Here is a 14,983-nt window from a genome sequence, read left to right on the forward strand (position 1 = left end):
CTAGGGAAAACAAGTGTGTAGATTCAACGGACTTATCTCGTTCACATGGAGAGCTTTTCTCGTTGCTTTCATAGCCTTTAATGTGACATCAGTAAGGATGGTAACAGTAAGTTAAATTAATGTCTTTTTAATGCACTTAATTTAGCTTTACAGTCCTTAAATGCCATTCTTATATAGTTATTGCATAGTCATGCGGCTGGGTAGAATAAGGTGGAGATTTTCTTACCCTTACAGAACCTCTCTTTGCCTCAATGTATTTCGATTTCTTTTAATTTTAAATTGGCCCTGCATTTCCTGGATTTATAATGTGAGGCTCTGGGATACTTACACCATCCTTTTTCATTTTTTACCCTTAAATTACTGAGTAGAACTTAATGTAGGGGTGTTTTTGTTTGAAAATAATGAGAATGGCTGAGTAATATCCTGTGTGAAATGAGCATGGGGCTCTTGGTTTTAGTTTATAGTAGACAGATATTTACATCAAAGGCAAAATAGTGCTGGTACCATTTATGCCATACTTAGGAGCATTAACAGAGATGCTAAAGACTAAACAGAAATTGAATTTTTGGCCTTATTTTCCTTCAGTTCAGGGAAGGTTTCCTGCTGGTGCAAGTGCTGTAGTGGTAGTCTAACTGAAGCACAGGAAACTATCAGTCTCAGTGATCCTTTACTCTTCTTTCTACCAGTATGCATTCAATTAATTTTGTAAGTATAATGTGTACCTACCTCTAATAGTTCCTTTTTAACGTGAAGTTTTGACACTAAGATTTAATAGGAATATAATAAACTGAGTAGCGTGCCTGAGAAGAATAAAGCAGAGTGCTTAAGATAGTTGCACCACAACATCATTCTAATAGCTGAGAGGGAAAAATACTAAATAAATAATAAATTCAACCACTAAATAAATTCAACCACTAAAATTTTACAGCAGTTTGCCCTTTGTTCTGCACAAAGGCTACAACAGGAACTTAATTTCTTCATCTTGCCAGGCAGAAGAAGAGCGAAAAATGGAAAAAGACAGAGGGATAGACAAATCTAAACCTCCTGGCAAGAAGGAAAAAAAACCTAATGCCAAGATAGCTGAGAAAGAAATGAAAGGAAAAAAGACAGAAGCAGCCCCTCCAGCGGCAATTACTGTCAAAAAGGACACCAAATTAAAGCGACGGGGAGAAGAGGAAAAGGAAGACAAATACATTGGTATGTAAAAAAATGCAGGTACGCTGCTGATAAACTTGCTAAAACCCTTGAAACCTTGCTTCTCATTCAGAATTTGCTTTGTTCCAAGTTGGAAGATCAAGATATATTTCACAATATTACAGCATTGCCGCTATGCATTCGAGGAGAGCATTATGTTCTGCTCAGAAGTAGAATAGATTATACGGTCCAAGAAATAAAATACCGATGAGGTACATATGAAGCATGACAAAGTGTTTTTGCATGTGTAAGATTAAAATAAAGTGACTAACAAATCCAACTTATCCTTTCACAAAGGTTTCAAAAGAACTAAATACATTTGTGTCAATATCCAAAGGGCAGCTTTCTCCTTGTGTTGTAAAGCATAACAGATCTGTGCACCATTGTTTGGAGGCAAAGACAGATTCTGTACAAAGAGCCATATGATTTCTTTTGCTGTAAAAAAGTGGGTAGAACTGAAACCTGAAGAAATCTGCTCCGGAACTGAGCTATGCAAGATAAGGAATGATGTGCTAATCAGTGCTGAGAAAAGCTTTATTCCTAATCCATGACTCCTGTGGTTTCAAATGTCACTGGAACCAAAAATTTGGGAGAAAGTACATAGCTCTCCTTGTTAGGCTGGGATTATGTTTAATTTGGACCATAAGATGTTAAACTATGTCTAAATATACAGGATCTCTCCTGTTGGGGAAGCACTCGCTGATTTTGGATGCATTATGTGTACCCACTAATCTCTAGTTGAGCCCCTGCAGGCTTTGCATACGCTTTCATCAGACCTTTTGTCTGCATCTCATTCTAGATCAATGATACTCTTCAAGCATCTAAAAAGCACCAGTCCAGATGGTAGAACAGATCTGATTCTTAGTCAGTCTCACAAAGATGTACAGGAACAGAACAGCAGCTATCTGTTCATAGCTTCTCATTTTCCTAGATGAGACCTGAGTGTAATCATCATTATTTTGATGATTTTAAGGTTTTTCAGGAATTGATATGAGAAACGTTCAAAAAAATGTTCATGTCTGTAGGAATCTAAGCTAAAGTGATCTAGAGAACTCATGACACATGGCTGAAATCAATACAGAATATACTGCGCAGACTGGCTTTGGATAGTATTAATGAGGCTCTCCTAGGCCCTGCAGAAACAATCTGGCCAGCTCCAACATTTTTGCTTCTTACTGCCTGAGTGGTGGGCAGAAAATACCAGGTACCTGTATAAGTTATGAGAAATTTTCCTCCATATCCAGACCTTGCTGCCTTGTTAGGTGCAGCTAATGAAAAGACACAGTAAGGGCAATACAAATTACCCTCCAAAAACTCACAACCATGAAAAGTATCCTTATTTAGCATACACAGTATCAAACCTTTTGATTTAGATTTTGTATTATGAATGACCAACACTGCTGTTAAACTATGATTTTTATTGACTGAAATTTGTCTCATTGGTCCCAAGGATTTTTACAAAATGCATAGCAATACTTGCAGGCTGTCTAAAAGAAGTTGTCTTGGTATTCTGCACTTGTTCACTTGTGCTGTATTGAATTTTACAGTCACGATTGTATTGAGTTGAAGCGATTCTGAACAATTCACCACATTCATTGTGTGTCATTAAACAAATAATGTGTGTAATTAAACAAATTAATTCTGACTCGTGCCAAAAAATTGTTCAGTGGATTGGTTTTCAGTCTGATGACAATAATGAGCTATGCAACAGCAGAAACGGTAATCTAACCTTTCTGCTTTATTCAGTTTTGCTGAAGAAGGCAATGAGGAGGAGCTTTAAGAAGGCAGAGCACCCTTCACATACATGATTAACAGTCTTTCCCTGCCAAATCTTGGAGTCTGTCCATCAGTCCAAGAAATAAGTTAAACACTGGGATTCATAAATCTATTTCATTCAGTTACTTCTGCACTAGAGGGAAAACATAGCTACTGTGCTGTGGAGAGGTACTTGTTTTTTTCATTGTTCCTGGCAGATACTTCCACCTGAAAGTCCATTCCAAGAGAAGATCAAGTCAAGTATTGCTGAAACTTCTGGAGACCATTCTAAACAAATATTAAGTGTAGTGCAACTATTGCGTCAGAAATTTCTATTTCTTCAAGTCCGCAGCAGTTAAGGTTCTCACACTAAAGCCATGTTTTATGTCTTTGGACAAAGTGGTGCCAGATCTACTTCTCAGTATCAAGAGCTTGTAGACCTATGGAACGTTTTTACCCAAAACAATAACACTCTCAAAAACTTTGTTTACACACATATTCCATATTTTACAGATTATCTGAATGGAGTTTCACAAAGCACTTGAATGATCCTTAAAAGTTGATACAGTGGAAACTGTTTTCGGCATTCTTGGCTGCTCTAATACAGCTATTTCAAGCAAAACCAGAAGAGAAAATGCCACAGTTTTTACTCCAGAGCAGTCTGAGCTGTTGCTTATATTATATTATTATATTATTATATTATATGTTTGTGTGTCTTTCTGGTGGTAAAGAGTTTTATCATTCATCGCTAGTACATTATTACATTTCTGAAATGGAATATTTCTGGTTTAAGGTAATCTTAGGATTATTTGCAATGGTACCGTGATCCACTTGAATTTGAATCAGTCATTGATTATTAGAACTGATAGATTATTATGAATCAGTCATGATTATTAGCATAATCATTGCATAATCACAGCATAATCAAAGCATAAACTTTGACTACTGAATGGCTGGCAGTCTCTTCCTCTTCAGCATCTATGCATCCGGATTTTTGGATCTCCTCATCTGTGTCATCTCTGCCACTATGCAGATATACTCCTTTTCGTTAGAAATCATTAATGCTCAGTTATTGTGCGTGCTGATGCTTTTTTTCCTGCAGTAGCAGTGGCACTGAAATATAGTGTAGTTCAGTTTTAGTACCAGCAGTGGTATAATGGGTTAGTTTTCTTCTGTTTTTTTGTTTTACTTTATGCAATACATATATTGAACTCTAGTGGTTGCTTCCTTCATAAATCTTTCTCCAAATTCATAAATTCTTATATGTTTGCCTGGACACTATAGGAAGAGAAGTGTCAGCCATGTTGCCAGTCTGTTGCTCCAGCTGGTAACAGTGTTTCCTCAGCCCTGGGTATATACCCTGAGCTCAAAAGATGAAGGTGCTAACAGGCAGATTTTTTTTTAATACAGCAAACTCCATTTTGGTGGGTTTCATCTGATTAAATAAAAAATGTTTGTGCCACTTAAGAGTTGTGTTCTGTCCTTTTCGTGTAGGATTCCGGCAGTTCTTGGCAATCCTGATCCTTTTATGGCTGAGTAGCTTCCTTTAGAGAAATAGCACAGGAGTCTAGGATACAGACAGTGTAGACATTAGAGTAACGAATGTGGAGAAAAGAGGGGTGTAGACAGAAGTTACCAATATATAGAATTCCTTTTAAGAAGGGAACATTTCCCTATGCCCTCCCACCCCCCAAAAGCAAGCAATGAAAACCCTTACTATTATTTTCTCATCCTTATTTCCCTGTTCTTTTGCCTTATGGGATAAGTTCTTGCTTCTGTGCTTAGCAGTAACTTTTTCTCAGAAAACTCAGCATCCCTAATGGTCTAAATCTCTCTATGTATGTGATGAGTTTTTTTCCAGATGCTGCTTTATTTTTCTATTAATCATACTTTCTCCCTTCCTGTGGATTGTACTGGAGTTAAACACTTCCATGGTTCAGATGATTTAGTGACATTTTCATTTCTGAAACAGCTGTATCGGTTCAGTATGTTAGGATGAAATTAACCTTGAAAACAAACAGCATGGAAATGGTGGTTGGTGAGGAAGCTTTCTCAATGTAAAATGTCCTATTTTGATGTAGCAGTAGTTGTTAGGTCACAGATGATCTCTAGAAAATGCCAGTATTGTATTTCAGTCTTTGATGTTTGCAGAATTGTTGTGCAATTGCTAGCTTTTATAATATTTGTTTTGTAAAACTCAATTTTGCCACATTACAACGTGTCTTGTTATCTGAGAAGAGTCTGAGAGAGCTATAATTCAATTGATTTCGAAAACAAAGGCAATGCAGGAGTGAAAAATAGAAATCCCAAATAATTGCTGGAATAGCAAAGGTTACCTACTGCTGGATTCTTTTAATTGCTGCATTTATAGTTTGCAAGAACTGGTTGAAACTACACTACAAGTCTTCCCTAATTGGTAGGTTTAACAGAAAAGGGAGGAAAGTTCCCAGGAAACACTGTAGTTATCCCTCCAGTAACAGTGGCCTGTAAATGCTTTCCCGTGCATTGAAGTTGAGCCAGGGAACCCACAGGTATATTTTGAGATTGTAACCCAGAGTCAGCTTGCTGCAGTGAGATGGAACAATTCCTGGAGGAAAAAGTCCCATGAGCTGAGGAGCAGCTGAAGGGTTTTTAAGTGAGCTGTGTTAATGAACATTAGCCATCTCTGGGTAGTCTGAGCTAACTGTGTATGTTCCACAGTCAGTGGAGTGATACAGGAACTGCAGCAGTTTCCCTTGTCTTCAGATAGATATTCAAGCTGGATGAATTAAATCATCTGATGCCTGTCTGAATACCTATTTTTCTCCATGGACTATAAAGGGAATTTACCCAATTAACTTAGACTAGAGTCAAACTTTTAGAAGACATGTTTTCTCTTGCATGATAAAGTGCTTAGTCTTTTGCTTTGATAGCTAAAACTTGAAATATTTTCAACTTGCTATGCGTGTTTTGTGCAGAAATAATAAACGAAAACAAAGTAGCCACTGCATGAAATGCATATCCTCATCTGCACATGATGATAAATTTGGGTATGTTTCTTGCCAGCTATGAGGACTAGCGTGAGTTGGTATTATTAGCTCTGGGGTTCTGACAGGGAGTCCATCCAGCAAACATGAACCTATTGGATAGAGAGCAGTCAGCAGTGAGACAACTCACAACTCAGCCAGTCCTTCAAAATTATTACTGGTGATATTATCTCTCGGCTAAGACCCAGTGACTTACTGTTTTTGTGTGTGATCCCTGTCCAGTTTCATGCAGGATGAAGTAGGATAGCTTAAACTACCATCAGAACATACTGACTCCTTCTTAAAGAGAACCAATTGCAGAGAATGTTGCAACTACAGCTAGCATTCTTGCCACAGTGAGCACACATTTATTTGCTGGTGCTTTTCCAAGCAATTTTTTTCCCTCTGACTTGTATTCTTCCTGCTGAGTTCTATGTGGGTTGCTCCAGAAGAATTCAGGCTAATAGATCTAATTTTCAGAAGATCATGTGCAATTATCTGAATGAGGTTAGAGAAGAACGTTCTGTGACCTTGATTTGCAATATACCTGTATAGTTGAGATTAAACAGAATTTTGTTTAGCTGTTGAATGCCCTTGCTCTAATCTGATTTTGGTTTTTTTTGAACAGATGATGAACCAGATGATGGTGCCAATCATTACTTTATAATTTTGGATTTCCACAACCCTCAGCTACTGCCTGTGCTGTCTGAGCTTGGGATTAATGTTTCAAGTGTAATTAGGATTTCTTCTGAGAATTATGAACCCCTGCAGATATACTTGGAAGAGGCTAAACTTCAAGAAGGATCTTTACTTTCACTTGAAGGTAATCTTGTGATAAGAACATGTATCTCACAACATTTGTGTAGAAAGAGGACTATTTTATTTCATGTAAAGACAGTTCCTGCTATGTTTTCACCTCTCTCTGTGCCTTGTATTTGTGCATACTACATGTGAGCAGCTGGGTTTGCCAATGCAAAAATGATGTAGCTGACCAGACTTGACTCTGCTAGCTAGCAATAGCAGGGACTGACTAAGCAGGCAATGGTTGCAGCTATAGGTCTGTGCAGTATACACCAAAACACAACATTTTATCAAATCCATAATTTTACACATCATTAGCCTGGAAGGTTTGTTGCTAAGCAAACTTGAGTCATTTGGTCATTTTAAGATAAGGGCACAGCTGGCCACGTTGGGGCTGTTGCCCCAGCCAGAAAAGAAGGTGTCACAGAATAACAACTTGCAATGATACAGGCTGGGGACTGGCTAGCTGCATAGCATCTCTGCTGAAAAAGGTCTGGGAGCTTGGTGGACAGCAAGCTAAACATGAGTCATTGATGAAGGCTAGTCATATTGGGCTGTGTTGTTTGGTAACATAGCCAGAAGATCAAGGGAAGTAATTATTCCTGTTACTTGGCATTCATGAGACAACAATTTTGGACTCCACAGTACAAGAAAGGTACTGTGAGGTACTCACTCAGATAAAACTGAGTGAGTCCAGCAGAGTCACCAGGATGGTAAGGGGGCTGGAACATTTGTCCTATGAGGAGAGGGTGAAAGACCTGAGCTGCTTTTACCTGGAGAAGAGAAGGCTTACGGGGCACCTAATATTATCCTTGCAATACCTATGAGAGGATTATCAAGAACACAGAGCAAGACTGTTCACTGAGGTGCATAGCAAGAGAAAAAGAGGTGATGGTCATGAATTGAAGTTGAAGGTTTTGATGAGACATAAGGGGAAAAAAAATTACCATGAGGATAGTCAAACATTGGAACAGGTTGTTCAGAGAGGTTGTGGGATCTCTGTCTTTGCAGATCCGGGTAAGCTGGACAAAGCCCTGAGCCACCTGGTCTGAACTGCATGCTGACCCTGCTTTGAGCAGGAGATTGAGGTCCCTTCCAGCCTAAATTATTTTAGCTCTTAAGTTAAAGTCAGGTGATAAAAAGCTGGAAATGAGAAAAGCTCACTGATACTGCTGTGATGGCACAGGCAATCCAATAAATGTCCTGGGTATGTTGGGCAGGAAAGAGAGTTATGAGGATTGTTGATGTTGGTGTGCTGACAGACATGCGATGGGATGCTGTGACCCATTGCCATTCTAACCATGCTGTATGCAAACCATCTACCTGTGTGAGTGCTGTGAAGACTGTCTTAGGATTCTCCTTCCCTCCCATTCCTGATGACCAAAAGAGATACTCTCATATAGTCTCATGGCAAATTCTAAAGGCTGGATTGTGTGGGCACTAGGTAATTTGGCCTTAAAGGTGGCATCGAAGGTAAACTAGCAAGATCACTAGCAAGATCACATAGATTTAGTCCTTAAGAGTTATGCCGTCACAGAACCAACTGATGGACTCAAAAGACGAATGTCATATTTGAATTTGTTTGACATGCAGATCCCTGGGAAAAGAATGGGAGGAGATATAATTTCCAGTTTCTTATAATTTTGGTAGAACATGCCAAATTTCAAGGTAGTCTCTTATTAGAAAACAGAAGAAAGTGCAGAGGGCAAAAAACATGTTTTTTTTTTTAAACTTCATTTTATTTACAACAGCTGCTGAGGAAGAGGGGAGTGGGGCAGGACAGGGAGGGTTTCCCTGAGCATTTCCAAAGTTATATTATCTTGTTCTTTCCCTTGTATATGAAACAGCAGGGAAGACTGGTACACTTAGAGAGTTGGTAAGATCTATGAGGAAACTTTTTTAAGGGAAAAAGGAGTCCCTCAAGTAAGTAACACTCTAAGTAGTAATGCAAGTTTTCCCATTACTAGGAAAACAGCTTGGCTAACACATATGTTCTTTGTGGACCTCAAATATTAGGAAGCATATAAGAATTAGAAATAAGTCAGGTCACTAAGAATGGGAATGTATGTTTATTATGAGTCTACTGGCACAAAATCAGAAAGGCCAAGGCACAAAATAGGATGCAAGAGGAGGGCCAAGCAAAATGTTTGTCTACTGCTCAACAGAGAGGAAGAACTGTCAGGAGATGGTTTTGAGAAGGCTGAGAGCGTTTGTGTTTAATGTTTTGAGAGTGTTTTTTATACTTCTTGTTGGCATGTGCGTTGTGGGAAGTTAATCTGTTTTCACTACAAATACCAGTTGCAGACAGGTGATGGTTACAATTAAGCACAATTAATGCTCGTAACAGAGAAATAAGATACCAACTTCAAACTGTGGGGGAACAGGTAGAATAACTGAATACTGCTTAGGTAACGTAGAGAAGTTTTTAGATCAGCTGATTCAAATTAACTTCATTGTATCCTATTTAAAGATCTGCCTGCCATTCTCATTTATATTTAAGAACTCATAAAGAACAAGTGAGATAGTGGAAAAAGAGTTGAGAAGAAGAGGGGAAGGACCACAAACAGCCAAGGGGCAATCAGCTGAATTTCTGTTTCTGCAAAAATACTGGAACAAATGCTTTATAGCCACTTAAAAGAAAAATGAGGAGATGAGTAACAACTAGTATATGTTGTTAAGAACAAATCATGTCAGACTATTTAATTTCCTTACACAATGAAGTACTGGCCCTGTTGAGCAGAGAAGTAGTACGTGTAATATATTTGGATTTTAGTAAGGCTATTAAGGCTATTGCACGTGACCCACACTGAGCAGGGTAGATCTAGATGAAAATAAGTATATAGTAGGTGCAGTCTCCTTGGAAAACTTTAGCTTCTACAGTGTAGCTGTTAAAGGTTTACTGTGAAAATACAAGGATGCATGGAGTGGGATTCCAAGTGAATTTGTGCTGGATCCGGCATGATTTGATACTGTCACTGATATTGGAATAAGAGTATGTGATTAAAATGCAAAATGATCTTGACAGAATGGAGAATAATGATCTGGACAAAAGAGTATTCTGTTTAATGTGGACAACTATGAGGTAGTATGGTTATACAGGAATAATTAAATGTACAAATACAGGCTAGGAAACACCTGGCTAGATGACAGGTCTGTAAGATAAGCTATTATGTTGCCTTTGCAAATTGAGCATAAGTCAGCAATATCATTATGCCACTAAAAAAAAATACCATCTGCAGATTATACCTGCAAAAAAATACCTAATTATACCAAAACAAAAAAAAATCTGAAATAATCTTATCATACAACTCAACAGTGAGGTAGAACCTCAGAAGAAATGTGTGGCAATCAGAAGATTCCAAATGATGGCAAAGAAAATGATTAGCAATCCCTAAAACTAGACCTATGGAAAAAACGGAATAAGTTGTTATCCTTAAGTTTAAAAAGAGAAAGCTGATGGAAGTGGGGGGAGACATGAGAAGCCTTCATATATATAAAGGGCTAGGACAGAAAAGTGAAGGGTTTAAATTGCAATAGAGAAAATCCAATTTAGGAAGAAGAAACTTACCACAAGTAAAGTTGAATACTCGCAAGCCATGGATAAGGGACCACAGCTTTCATGATCTTTTCCTTCCCTGGTGTCTAATGACTTTCATTTTGTGAAGTTACTAAGTCAAGCACTGTTAGTATCCTTTCATATGCTTAGTTTTCTATTCCTCTGATTACTCAGGTAGCTTTTCCACTATTAATTCAGCTTTTCTGAGAGCTGATGTTCAGAATTGAGACCAGTTTCACCGTCTGACAAAATGGAATTCATTTTTCTCTGTCTGCTGGAAATATCTAAGCTGACACATACATCATAGTGATCCTAGAATTCCTGTTTTCACAGTGATGGTACAAAATTACTATATGATTTATTAGTATATACTAGATGCTTCTCTTCCAACATTTTCCGTTAATGTGACTATAAAAAGGGGGTTTTTTGGTCCAATGTAGTGTAGAGTTGAATACTTTCTCATTTCGGTCACTGAAGACTTCAAGGTTATTCAGTTCTTCTGTGGGGTTGTCCCAACTCCCTTCTTCACTGGCAATATCTCCCAACTCCTGTAGCTTCTTTTGGGGTTACTTACGAAAACTTTAATTTGTTCCAAGAGGGCTTACAAGGGGAAAACACACTTTAGGAAAGAAATGCCTTAGAATGACAGGCATAAGAATGGGGAGGTGGGGGCAGCATTCTAGGGCCAGAGCAATGCGAGTGATTGATCCTGGGTAGCTGTAATGTTTTGTGAAGGAGAAAACCCAATTCTTAACACATATTTTCATGTGTTTTTTATTACTTAAACTATGGGCCAGAGTTAGTAAAACATTATCATTCTTCTACTGTAAAACAGGACTTTCTGTCTGTAATGTTACTAGCACAGTGCCATTCATGTTTCATTCAAAGATGCGAAGAGGTTGATCCATGACTGAGCAGCCCTCAATATTGTTATACTGCCAAGACAGGCTTTCAAAACAGATTGCGTTAGGGGAATATTGCCGCAGATGAGATATTGTCCTGAATTAGAGGGTGTTATTCATGAGCGGATGAGAAAAGACGAGACTGTGATGAGCACAGTTAGGAGAACTCTTTAAAGTCAAGTGACCACCTAGCCGAGGTTTCTATGTCCAGAAGTGGCCATAAACTGATGCATAAAGAACAATAAAAGGAACAGAACATTAAGAAAATAATAAAAGAAAGGGAAGAAAATAATAGGAAAAGGAAAAGAGTAATAGAAAAAGCATGTATGAAACTTCCCCTCCCATCTTCATCCCCTCACCTCACCTAGCTTTCAGCTGTTTTCAAGTCAGTTTCTTCATCCTGATGTGTTTTATCTTTTTAGTAATCCCCAGTGGATTTATTTTATTTGTTTTCTAAGTACTTGTTCAGTCCCCCCTTGAACTCATGTGAATTTCTTCTACCTACAGAATCTTTTACAGAGTTCCTAGGTCACAGAATCACAGAATCACAGAATCGTTTAGGTTGGAAGGGACCTCTGGAGATCATCTAGTCCAACCTCCCTGCTCAAGCAGGGTCCTCTAGAGCATATTGCCCAGGATCACATCCAGACGGCTTTTGAATATCTCCAGGGAAGGAGACTCCACAACCTCTCTGGGCAACCTGTTCCAATGCTCTGTCACCCTCACAGTGAGGAAGTTTTTCCTCAGCTTCAGATGGAACTTCCTGTGGTTCAGTTTCTGCCCATTGCCTCTTGTCCTGTTGCTGGGCACCACGGAGAAGAGGCTGGCCTCATCCTCTTGACACTCCCCCTTCAGATACTTGTACACGTTGATGAGATCCCCTCTCAATCTTCTCTTCTCCAGGCTGAACAGGCCCAGCTCTGGCAGTCTTAACCTTCATCTTCCCTGTTTCTGGAGACACTTAATGATGCACGTCTTTAGAATCATTATACGACTATTTTATATTATACGACTATTTTATATTATGCGACTATTATACGACTATTTTATAAGTAAATTAGCCATCATTTTTGATGGCTGCTACAGAAGGCATGCATAACTTTCAAAACTTTAAAGAGGTCAACATTTTTTGGAAGATTCTACAGCCTCACTGAATTGTTTCATTTTAAATCCATGGGGCCACTGGGATTGGACAAGTGATATATTTGGCCTTAACACTAAGTTTTCAGAAGTGCTGAGCGTCCACGAGTTCAAATGAAGGCAAATTACTGCAGGTTTAGAGTTCCTACGTCTCTTAAAATTAGGCTATTAAAAGTATGGTTGATTCTTGGATTCCAGAGTGTGATTGGCCTTATGGCTGGTATTAAGAAAGAACATTGTTTTTCTCTGTAGTCAGAGCACCTTTAAAAAATGATTATTACAGTGCAATAAAAATGGAAACTATACAATTTCTAGACTTACTATTTATAGTCATATTGTACCTTAATCTTCTTTGTCCCAATTTCAATAAAACGGTAATAATAGAACTTGTTTTACCCTATACTTAAAGAGCAGTTTGGCCCAGGTTGGTGCTGGCAACTTTGTAAAGTGCAACCTAGGTTTTATATATTTCCTGGATTTCAAACATTTATTTTTTTTTTTCTAAAAGAACTGCCATGTTTTATTGAGGTTCTTTCTTCAAGGAGTTCATTAACCCCGAAGTTGGGGGTCAGATTTTTTTCTGAGACTATGAGAATGGGAATGTTTTAACAATACTTACAGAAGACTAATATGCAGTTTATGCTTTCTGTAAAAAGGAGACCTTGTACCCTAATTCCTCTAATACTTACACATTTTAGTTGTAGAAGCAGAGAAAAGAAAGAGGGATGAAGCTATCAAAGACCTGGAAACATTTTGGAAATACTTGGAGCCTGTTCTGAACAGTGGAAAACATGGATCAAGTCTCTTTGATGTTGCCAGACTTCATCATCTAGTTAAGGAGAACACCTTTCCCCCTGATTGGTCTGACAGTGAAATGCTGGTCAGTGGATTGCTCTGTCACAATGTGTGGCACACTTTGGGATTTGTAATATTTAGCATAAATTTAGGAATGGCAGGAATTTGAGCTTAGTCATCTATGAAGCAGAGCCAGAATAGTTAGTATATTTGTAATTTTGAAAAAAAATGATTTATTGTGTTTATTCAGCATATATTCACATGGAGTCCTTTGAATAAAAATATCTGACTTGGACTTTCTGAACACTGAAGGTCATAGCAGCAGAGTTTATAAACAGTTTGAAGGATTAAATAAATTCAGCATCTTCACATAGACCCAATTTGAATCTCATCAGAGAGTCTGATTTGATATGAAATAACACAAAAATATAACTGCTGCTCCTAACAGCGGTTCTACTTTCTGAATCTCAGAAAAGTCACATGAGAAAAAATTAAAATGAATGCAAAAGCTCTTGCTGCTGTTTCAGTCCATCCAGTACTGCTTTTTTTTGTCCTGCCAAAGCATGCCTCTGGTCTATTGCTTACTGTAGCCTGGTGAGTCAAGACCATTACTACTGGCAGAGAAGGTGAACCATTAGAAATATTTTCCAGCCTAGAATCTGAAGTGTGGCAAGGTAAAAGCACCCGGTGTCTTCTAGTCTACAATGGCAGCAGTAAAAAATATAAACTGTTGAAACAAAATAAAGCAACATTCCATAATTTATCGTACTGTATCTGTGGTTTGTAGTATTAGGGTTAAAGGACAGACTGCAGTCTCTGAACACTTATTTATAGTGTATTAAATCTTGTATATAAACAATCTTGTGAGCTAGGAAGCACCCTTGATCCTAAAAGGATGAGCACTGAATTTGGCTAAATCCAAAGGGATTTCTAAGACATTCATTAATTGTGCAAATGTGTAGGATTGCCATTATACTACTGATGTGGTCTTAAAATATGAAACCTGTTCTGGGAAACAAGTTCTTTAATGCTGTCTATCTTCTTCATAATCACTTCTTCTAGGGAACTGTTGCTGCTTATTAATATCCTCTGAGCAGTTATCCTTACTGAAATAGACAAGCAAAATTATCTGCCACTGAAATTGTTCTAGCAGATTTGTAGTTATAATTTCACATTCTTTTGTAACTCAGAATTCAACAGAGCTCTAAAGTAGGAACATTTGTAAATCTTTAAAGAAATAGATAAGAAGAACATATGTCATGAAATCATTTGTGAATAGAGTACATCTGTTCTGGTCGACTCTTTGGAGAGTCTTTGAATCCTAGCTTGGTGCATCTCTGAAGTCCAAGATACACAGGAGGAGAACTCTTGTGACAAATTGTTGCACGTTTGATGTAAAAATGATAGATTGTTATAAATAGAAAGTAATCTCCTTTTTCAGATTTCATGTGTTTAGAAAGGAAAATATTTCCAGAAATATTCTCCTTTGTCCAAGTGCCACTCATAATTAGAGAACTTTCTTTTGATGAGCCTCTGTGTCTGTCTGGAGGAGAGAGCAAGCAAATTGGATCATAAAACTGTAGTTTTACAAACCTTTGCATCTGTCCCGTTGAGCAGCACCAGCTCATGTTACTTGTAACTCTGTAAAAGTTCTTGTTTAGTTTAAAAGATTGTGCATTCAAAACACTCCAATACCTTAATTCAAATTTTCATGTGCTCTAGTAATCACTCGTAAGTAATAGAAATGAATGGAAGGTTTTTATACCATCCCATTCATTTTTCAGAGGAACGTTGATCTGGAAAAGCAAACAAAGGTATAAGAATATTAACTCTTG

General features: G+C 37.9%; 1 protein-coding gene across 1 annotated transcript in view; it reads left to right on the top strand.

The window, feature by feature from the left end:
- The window catches only part of SPAG17 (sperm associated antigen 17), a 114,206-nt gene that overhangs the window by 26,784 nt on the left and 72,439 nt on the right, over nt 1–14,983 (top strand). Inside the window, exons 5-7 of the mRNA XM_068957376.1 lie at nt 990–1,197; nt 6,583–6,777; nt 13,052–13,233. Of these exons, the coding sequence (XP_068813477.1) occupies nt 990–1,197; nt 6,583–6,777; nt 13,052–13,233 (585 nt within the window). The remainder of the gene's footprint in view (nt 1–989; nt 1,198–6,582; nt 6,778–13,051; nt 13,234–14,983) is intronic.

The sequence above is a fragment of the Struthio camelus genome, chromosome 1, assembly GCF_040807025.1.
Source record: "Struthio camelus isolate bStrCam1 chromosome 1, bStrCam1.hap1, whole genome shotgun sequence".
NCBI lineage: Eukaryota > Metazoa > Chordata > Aves > Struthioniformes > Struthionidae > Struthio > Struthio camelus.